Source organism: Episyrphus balteatus, chromosome 1, assembly GCF_945859705.1.
Source record: "Episyrphus balteatus chromosome 1, idEpiBalt1.1, whole genome shotgun sequence".
Classification (NCBI taxonomy): Eukaryota; Metazoa; Arthropoda; class Insecta; order Diptera; family Syrphidae; genus Episyrphus; species Episyrphus balteatus.
Window position 1 is genome coordinate 30,862,136 of NC_079134.1, and position 10,275 is coordinate 30,872,410.

At 30.6% G+C, this 10,275-nt stretch overlaps 1 protein-coding gene across 1 annotated transcript; it reads right to left on the reverse strand.

Annotated features, from left to right (window-relative positions):
* Positions 1–2,186: 2,186 nt before the first annotated feature.
* On the reverse strand, positions 2,187–7,657 carry LOC129907677 (uncharacterized). Its single transcript, XM_055983996.1, has 4 exons — positions 7,514–7,657; positions 7,326–7,448; positions 7,116–7,264; positions 2,187–2,890 (listed from the first exon to the last, which is right to left on the reverse strand). The coding sequence occupies exons 1-4, from the start codon at positions 7,581–7,583 to the stop codon at positions 2,810–2,812; spliced, it is 423 nt and encodes a 140-aa protein (XP_055839971.1). The 5' UTR covers positions 7,584–7,657; the 3' UTR covers positions 2,187–2,809.
* Positions 7,658–10,275: the final 2,618 nt, after the last annotated feature.

Below are 10,275 nucleotides of genomic sequence, written 5' to 3' on the forward strand. Positions count from 1 at the left end.
TAACCCCGATTCGTAGTTGTTAGTGCAAAGGCCACATGCCATAAAAACACAAAAAAATATATTAAAACTCCAAAAACTTAGCTGCAAGTATTTATGATTAACTTTTGTATGGACTCGACACACTGTGCGTCATATAAAAAGTGAAATAAGCATTTAGATGATATAAAATTTATCATAGGTTGTCATTTAAAAAAAAAAATCATGTGTGCAATTCACACGTGGTAGAAGTGAAACCTTAAAAAATCATTTTTCTTTCAAAAAAAAAAATCGAAACAGACAATCTACGATAAAATATCATCTGAAAGATTTTTTCAATTTAAGATTGTGTAACTTGTAGAGCACCTACCGTTATGTGTGATATATCAAATAAAAGGTTATGTTATCAGCATGTGTATTAAAGTTAAATCAAATTTGTATGTACACTAGATCAAAAGATATAACGTGTGTAGAAAAAGAACATCTTTGTACCGTTATCTCAGAATTTTGAATATGAAATTAATTGAAATTTAGTACAATTATAGTTGCAAGAAAAATGATTTTTTAAGATTTGACTTCTACCACGTGTGAATTGCACACATCATTTTTTTTTAATCAAACGTGGAAATTTTTTTTGATTTTTTTCTAAATTTTCGACAAAACTTCTGTAATTTTTTGTTTATATTCGTTCCGTAATCTTATCACAATTCTTTAGAGACCTTTATTTCAAAAGTACATCGCGCAGATCTCGGAATATTAACAACCATGTCGAACAATTTTTCATTTTTTTTCTATTGAGAGTGATTTTCAAACCTCGTTTTCTCTGCTTTTTTTTTAGTTGAAAATTTTGCACTGGAAATAAACAAATTTTATTGAAAAAGAAAAAACTTTTGTACATTCTTAAGCTACATTTTAAGACCATTAACAAAAAGGTCATAAACATTAGTTGCGGCGTGGGTATATTTCGGCCACATAGAGAAAATACCAAAAACGTCTCTTTTGATATTTCTGTATAAATTATGTATTATCGATAACACAAAGATACCTTGGCACTACTGTTTTTAATGAGACAAAAGTAAACTCCAGATAATTATCTGGAGTTAACAATCCGACTACCGTAACGATATCGATACGAGATGCTAAATGCGACAAATTGAGTGTATCACTTCGTTTCTTATCTCATATATCGGATGGTTTAGTATTGAAATTGGAATGGGGTCGTTACTCGTGTGTTTCGTATCTCGTATGTTTCGTTACTTCAGTACCCAGTGCCAGTAACGATATTGTTTAGAAAGTAACGTTTCGTTACTCGTTACTGAAGCAAATACCCGCATTTTAGTAACGAATACATACGATAGGCATGCTTTGCGTGGTTGGTGTATTCTCGAACGGTTTTTTTTTTGCAAAAAAAAAAAGATGAAACAAGCAAAAATATTTTGAGTGAAAGAGTGGTTGTTTTTTTTTTTGTCGATGGTTGAGTAAATTTTGACTTATAAATCCCAAAAACCAATGATTCTTTAATTTTAAGTGTATAGACGTTCTATATGTAATGGAAGAGGGTGTTTTTTTTTTTTAGTGAGGGAAACAAAAATAACTTCGAATTAAATGTTCGTTCAAAATCTCTAAATTAACGTTAATATTAAAGTTCTAAGACGTTCTACGCAACACGAGTCATTGGATTTTTGGGAATTTTTACAGAATTTTTGACATGAATCACTTCGGACACAAGAGAGAAAAATTATATTTTTCAGTGAATTGGTAGCCACATATTATTTCATCTAAAAAAAATTTTTTACCTCAGGGGTCCAAAAAAAATAAATCGCTTTTTTGAAAGAAAAAATACATATTATCTTGGGGCCACAAAAAATATTACTTGAATAATCTTAGCGACCAACAAATGGAAGGTACATCAGGGGCCCCAAAAATAATAAGTGACGTATACATACTTTTTTATTTGTTCTTATTTTCTAGGTATATCAAAAGGGTCCAAAAATGAAGTCTTGCCACGGGGCCCCGACAACTCAACGTACGCCCCTGACCAGATGTTGGTTTGATCTCTGGAAACATAGAAATAATATAGATTCTTCAGATTCAAGTGATATCAAAATGAGTCATTTTCTAGTATGATGACCTTTAATTCGCCAGACACTGTTATCGTACATAATCTAAACATGGAAAAAAATTATAAATTCAAAAAATACCATTTGGAAATTCTTAACAAAGCATATTTATTTAATTAATTTACTAGAATTGATAGAATCATACACAAAAAAAAAAATTAAAAATAATAAAGCTTTACAAATTTCGGAGAAAAAGAAAATTAAAATGACCGGAGAAGTTTTTCCTTCAAATACCATCTATTTCAGGATCTATGACCATGATGCGAAGATACTTCAATTTCCTCTCAGTACATCTATTTCAGGTATCGGTTCTATTGTTGTTGTTGGAGTGTTTCTGTTTTTGATTTTTTTCATCTGCTCAATAACTCCCTGTTGAAACTCTATCACTTGATCGTCATCAAAATTGTTCAGTGTTGGAACTAAGGCATTACAAAATGAATTATGTCTGTTTAAGGGTATAGTTCTAGACAAAAAAGAATCCATCAACTTGATCATGCTAGGATCTGTGGACGATAACTTTGAAGTTAATAATTGTTCTTCATTGTTTTTTTCTTTGGAGTTTGTTTCTGTTTCAACACAATCAGACAAAAAAGAATCTGTCAAGTTTGTAATACGGGAATCTATGGCTGACAACTTTGACGCCAATAATAATAGTTGATCTTCATTGTTTTTTTCTTTGAAGTTCATTTGTTTGTTAAGACAATCTTCTTGTTTTATTTCTGCAGCTCCTCCTGAATTAATACTGCTGACATTTTTAACTCCACAGTCACACATCTTTTGGGCCTCTTTGTTGGCTGAAATGGAAGACACACATATTATACATAGCTTAATTAATGGAACACTGAAAATGTTTATATCTTAGTATAAACTACATAGCTAACCCGGTGGTCTACGTTCCGCCATTTCTTATATTTATTTCTAATTTTCGACTCTGTAATGAGTTATCATTTTCTAATAAAAAAAAGGGGATCATCATGAAAAGTTCGTAAAATGCATTTAAAAATATATTAAGCTTTAAGCCAAAAGTGGCCTATGTAAAATATGTAAACTGCGCACTACAATGCTGCACTACACAAAATATACAATCTAAAGTCATTAACTCTTTCAAACGTTTTTGATAAAACTTGGAGCCAAAAAGAGCCGCCTTCAAAAATTGGCAAAAAAACGCAAACAATTTTTTTTTTTGTAAGAGATTTTTGATTTTTTTTTAACTTTCAGATAACTTTAACTTATGCGACTTCAAGTATAATTTATTTGTTTTTCACTTTGTTAATATATTCTGACTCTGATACTCATTGACTAGCGTGAAATTAAATTTTCAATACATGCATATGAAAAATGTATGTGAATCGGCTGTCTCTGTCCACATTTCTGGTCGATCGCCAAGTACAAAATTAAAAGAGCCAAATTCCGATAAATCGGGAATCAAAATTTTAAGGAACGAGTGAAATCTTCAAGGAGCTTGTTTGGCTATAAATAGCCGGCTCTGGCAACACTGTGTGGTATCTACAATTCTACATAGCTATTTAGCCTGCTCTTTCTTACGCCCAAATTTACTCCTCTTTAGAAAATATTTTGATCTCTTTTTTTAGTACCTATAGTTAAATTTTTTCGTAAAGAATGTACGAGTGAGCGAAAACTCGCTACCCCATAAACCATAATGTGCATGTGCGGCAAGCTATTCCTACTCTCTGAAAAGCAAGGTATTATGTGAATTTCTCAGAATTGATTGTAAGCAACATGAATGCAATTGAGAGAATTAATTTAAAAGCCAATGATTCATTTTATTTTTGGTTTTGATGACAAATTTAACGTTTATACTTTAGTTCTTAGACGTTTTACACGAATCATTGACTTTTTGGGACCAATTACAGATTTTACTGTCTCTTCGAAAAAACACCCTTTTACCTAGATTTTTTTTATGAAAACTCTTTATTCGTGCTTTCTATCCCAAAATCAATATTTTTACCAAATTTCATTAGGGTGGCCCATCATTTTTTGTTTACACTAAAAAAAACACCCTTTCAACCACGATATTCTTGTAGACACTTAAGACTCTTGTTTCTAATCTCAAAGGTAACATAATTGTTGATTTTTCAATAGGGTACCACTAATATTACTCTATACTCTGTCAAAGAAAACTTGTCAGTACAGGTAAGATAGGACGTTTGCATCTCAATTTGCATCATGTTTAACGCATAAGTCTATCAAAACAAAAAGCTCTCACAGCGATGCCGCACTTTGCATAAAAATGTTTCAAGTTTGATCGAAAAAGTACCAGCGTTACCCATTTGTTGGTAGAATTTCACAATAACAAATTTTTAAAAGAACTAAAAAAAAATTATCTTTTTCCACACCACCAAGATGTAATTAAGAAACTTTTTGCCATTTACTTATTCAAGAAACATCACAACGCAACAAGTCCGCCAAAAGATTTTCCCTGAAAGTCCATTGCAGCGCAGAATCAAATGTTAATATTAATTGTTTTCCAAATAAACGAAAAATAGATTACCACCAACCACACGACAACACTTACGTCTTTTTTTCGTTTTAAAAGCTTAAAAAAGCATTAATCCTGAAAGCTCTTTCAGAAAAACAATAGAAAAAGGGAGTAGTTTTTGAAGAAAGTTTACCAATGGTAACTCTTATATATTGTGAATATTTTTAATACACATCCACACCCTTGTTGAATAAGTTTCAGTATGTCACCGATCGTGTGGCAGATAGGTCAATGGGGAAAAATCGGAAAAAAGTTGTGACGTCATCTAAGTTTGGATGCAGTATTGAAGAGGGATTTATCCTAGTATAAATCTCAGTTTGCGTATTGATTGGTCTTGTGGGGCGTCTGCTATTTTAAAAAACGCATTAGTCTCAATATCTCGAGAACGACTGGTCGGACGGATACGCATTGACTAAAAATACGTTAAAGAATTGATACTTTTTCATAAAAAATAACGTACAAAAGAGAAAAGCTCCAAAAGACGTTTTCTATGGAATTCATGCCTAGAAAATTACCAGACCGGTCTAATACTTAATATTGTACCGAGGAATAACGTGACATTCTTTACTTTATGGAAAGAATCCCATCTTGCATAAATATAGAAGCTCTGATCGTCTGGACAGTTCGTAATATTCTAAGTATTGTTGTAGTTTTTCTTTCTTATAATATAAGATCAGACGAGAAGAGCTATTCACAGTGCGTTATTTCAATAGCAAAACATCCTCTGATCATTATTGGCTGTTCTGCTATCTCAGGAAAAGGATAAGGTTCCTTTTAAATAGTGGAAAACGCACTAACTCCAGACCAATACAAAAAGGAGCTTGGGAACGTTTTGATTCTACGATTTCGAAATAGGCTCGAGGCTCGAAGCTTCTATATTTATGCAAGATGGGGTCCTTGCCATAAAGTTAAGAATGTCACGTTATTCCTCGGTACAAAAATTTAAGTGTCAGACCGGTCTGGTAATTTTCTAGACATGATTTCCATGGAAAACGTCTTTCGGAGCGTTATTTTTTATGAAAAAGTATCAATTCTTTAACTTTTTTTAGTTAATCCGTATCTACACTTACACTTAGTAAATGAGACAAAAAAAAAAATTGAGATAATTCGACAAAAACTTTGAAATTCCAATATAACATGAACCAAAAAATTGTATTTTTTTCGCTTGGGCCTAATAATATGGCAAGGTACTATACATTTCAAAAATCTTATATTGATATAAGTTTTCGTATCTTGAAAAGTCATATTAGTCTAGAGAACAAGGACGATTCCTTTACTCCTTGTCTCCACTTTTTAAAATAGGAAAACTTTTATCTATATGTATAAGCTGTTTAGGATTTGATTTTGGGTTGCTGGATTTGCTTTTGGATTGTTGGATTTGCTTTTTTAATTCAACGATACTAAAGACAGTGATTTTACAGCGGAAGTTTTCCTGGGTGTCCACTTCTATTTGTAATTATTCAATGCACCCTTGTTTTTAATCGGCAATAACTTTTCTAAGAACAATCGTACTGACTTTATTTTAAAAATATTTTGACTTTATTTTTATGTCATTAGATTCAGCATCAAAAATACCTTAAAAATATGTGTCATAATATGATTTTTGAGCTTCACCCCCTCCCACTTGTTCGCAAAAAAAAAACCTTCCACCCAACTTTTTTGTAGACTTTTTTATCCTTGGTTCTTATCCCGAAAGCAAACTTTTTGTCAAGTTTCAGGAGTGTAACAATTTTTTTTTTAATTTGTTGATTTTATGTACTATTTTACCTGTACTTTTTCAAAATTTAGTTTAACAAGAAAAAAGGACACATTTGTTTTTATAATGAAAAAAAAAAAAAAACAGAATTCCAAAATTCAGGAAATTTTTTTGCTAAGTATAATGTAAATGTTGTTAATTTTTATTGCAATTTGACAATTTGCAATTTATTAAGGTAATTTTGAAAACCAGAACTATGTAAAAGCTTAATAATGGAAAATAAAATTATGTTCATGCAGAGTTTCTGATTGATATTCAGAATTTAGCGGGAATTTTCCTAAATTCATTTTTTTTTCTTATTTCTCACATTAAAGATATAATCAAAATATCAAACATTAAATTCAATTATGAAAAAATCTTATGACTTTTAGGCCTCTCCTTCATAAACCATTCTCTCCCTTACTCCCTTCTTACATAAAACATAAGTTGTGTTTTATTTTCCTCTTGATCCAGATCAGATCATTGATTTATTTGCGAAACAATAACAAAACAAAATCCTGCTTTTGTTGTAAAGCTAATATAAATAATGATCTGATCCGGATCACGAGGAAAATAAAACACAGCTATAATTTCGATTTTTGTCGAAAATTTAAACATTTCAACTATAAGATTTGACTCCTTAAATTAACTTATCGTTCTCATGTGCAAAGATTTCGTTCTCGTATTTAAGATGCAAGTGGTATTCTTGCTAAAATTTTACAAATGCAAAAATTACAATCTAAACACAAAGATTTTATTAAAATATGAATCACCATTTACTCACAATTTTCATTGAATTCGCAGTTGTAGAACCACTTTGCTGGGGTTTTAGAACCAGAACCAAAGCTAAAAAACTTGATATCACAGGTTTTGGATCCAAATATTTCACAAGAGGTTCTGCATAACCTGGTACATTTACAATCAACTCTCCATCTGAAAATAAAATCACACATTTATAAGTTCAAACATTTTTATTTAAGTCAACTATTTTTACCATTCTTTTGAATTATTTCAACTGGCATTGGATCAAAAGTCGATAACATGTTAAGAGACGTCTTATTTTCTGCATAAAACTGAGGATATTTTGTCACAATTGACGACTTAAAATCACGAAGAACTTTAAAGTTATATGATAAGTTGAATTTACTTTGAAAATGTTGCCAAAAAACTTAAATACGTTACCGATTTCATAACAATGACCATCACAAAATGTATTATTTGAAAGCAATATGTTGGAAGTGTTGCTAGCCATTAAGTAAAATCTCAAATGCAATCGTTCGTTGTCTTTTTTCAAATTGTTTTTCACAGAATCAACTTCAAAGAAATCCTTGAATATATTATGTGTACCATCTAAATAGTACACTTTACATTTTTCCAATTCTGCCAAGCTTATGTTGTATTTACTTGCACTACAATTCTGACTGAGAATAGCAATAATTATTACTAATAATAAAAATTGATATTTAATGTTCATCTTTTTAACTGCGACACGATCTTGACCGAAATTCGACTGATCTTGAATGGCTATACTTTCGCATTGTACACTAACATTGTTTTTTGCAAGCAGTGTTGCCATTAAAATATTTTGAAAAATCTGCAGAAATAATGAAAAAAAATCTGCAATGCAGATTTCTTAAAATTTGGGAGACACGATTTGAAAAAGATTGCGAACAGGTGTCAGCTAAAATTAATGTCGAGAATAACACGGTGTAACACTCAAAAAATACGCGGGCGGAGACCTATCAGGTTTTGTAGAGCTAGTCGCACTGAATACGAAACGGTATTTAAAAATCCCCTAACACCCCCAAAATCTGGAGTTACGGGCAAAAAACGGTTTTTTGGACCTTCGCCCATTGAAAAAATTCTAGCTTCGACAATTTTTTACCCATTTTCGATTTTTTTACAGTTTCTGATAGAAGATAAATATACCTTTTTAACAATGTATAAAACATGTAACTCGGTTAAACCACTTAGAATTTATAAGATGTCAAAGTTCAAAAATTCAATTTTTTTTGTCATTTGCCCAACTTCGGCATCAATTTAAAGTATATGTTTTCAAAACAACATGCTATTTAAAAAATATATTCTAAAACTATATCTATTTTCCAATTGATCGAAGTATTTTTTATGAAAATCACTTCAATATTGGCTTAGAAAAAAAAAATTTTCGATTTCAACCCAGATACAGAAATTCGAACTTTTAGGTATAGAACAAAAATGTTGTTTCGGCACGTAGTAGGATAAGTTGGGCGCCAGGATTTGATGAAGGGTTTTTGTAGAGGAGCTGAATACAAACATTTTTTTTCTTTGGGAGGGGGGTCTATCTCCCCCCGTTTAGGTGGGAGGGGCATTTTTCTAAAAAAAATTATCAAAATAAAAAAAAATTATTAAAAAACAACGGCAACACTTACAGTAATAAATGATACCATTTCCAAAAGGCAAAATTGTGCATTTGATTCTAATTTTTAAATCAATATAATATTACCAATAGTTTTTGAAATAATCGATTTCAAAGTTAAAAATAGGGGAACAAATTTTTTTTAAAACTCATTTTATACTATTTTTGTCCAGACTGTGAATTTTAGTAAATAAGTTACTTAGACAGAAAATTGCCTCAATTAATTCCTTATCGAACAGTGAAAACTATATGTTTCTATGTCTTCTAGTTTTTGAGAAAATTGAAAAATAAAAAAAAATAAAAACAAAAAATATTTTGAAAAAAGAAAAATCTGATAAAATAATTTTTCAATTTTCCCAAAAACTAGAAGACATAGAAACATATAGTTTTCACGGTTCGATAAGGAATCAATTGAGGCAGTTTTCTGTCTAAGTAATTTATTTACTAAAATTCGCAGTCTGGACAAAAATAGTATAAAATGAGTTTTAAAAAAAATTTGTTCCCCTATTTTTAACTTTGAAATCGATTATTTCAAAAACTATTGGTAATATTATATTGATTTAAAAATTAGAATCAAATGCACAATTTTGCCTTTTGGAAATGGTATCATTTATTACTGTAAGTGTTGCCGTTGTTTTTTAATAATTTTTTTTTATTTTGATAATTTTTTTTAGAAAAATGCCCCTCCCACCTAAACGGGGGGAGATAGACCCCCCTCCCAAAGAAAAAAAATGTTTGTATTCAGCTCCTCTACAAAAACCCTTCATCAAATCCTGGCGCCCAACTTATCCTACTACGTGCCGAAACAACATTTTTGTTCTATACCTAAAAGTTCGAATTTCTGTATCTGGGTTGAAATCGAAAATTTTTTTTTTCTAAGCCAATATTGAAGTGATTTTCATAAAAAATACTTCGATCAATTGGGAAATAGATATAGTTTTAGAATATATTTTTTAAATAGCATGTTGTTTTGAAAACATATACTTTAAATTGATGCCGAAGTTGGGCAAATGACAAAAAAAATTGAATTTTTGAACTTTGACATCTTATAAATTCTAAGTGGTTTAACCGAGTTACATGTTTTATACATTGTTAAAAAGGTATATTTATCTTCTATCAGAAACTGTAAAAAAATCGAAAATGGGTAAAAAATTGTCGAAGCTAGAATTTTTTCAATGGGCGAAGGTCCAAAAAACCGTTTTTTGCCCGTAACTCCAGATTTTGGGGGTGTTAGGGGATTTTTAAATACCGTTTCGTATTCAGTGCGACTAGCTCTACAAAACCTGATAGGTCTCCGCCCGCGTATATTTTAAAACCTCATTTTTGTAACACCGTGTAATTTTTCTCGCTGAAATTGTTAAATTTGTATCAATAGCTTCTTCCCTGGAACCCTGGAAGTGGTCATAAATAATTATATCGTTAGGCTTCTATAAAATCGAAATCATACGGAGTTTTGTTACAATTTGAATTTTAGAAAATGAAATCAAGAAGTCAAGAAGGAAAAATATAGAACGTTATGAACACATTCTAGCTGATTTGAAAACTA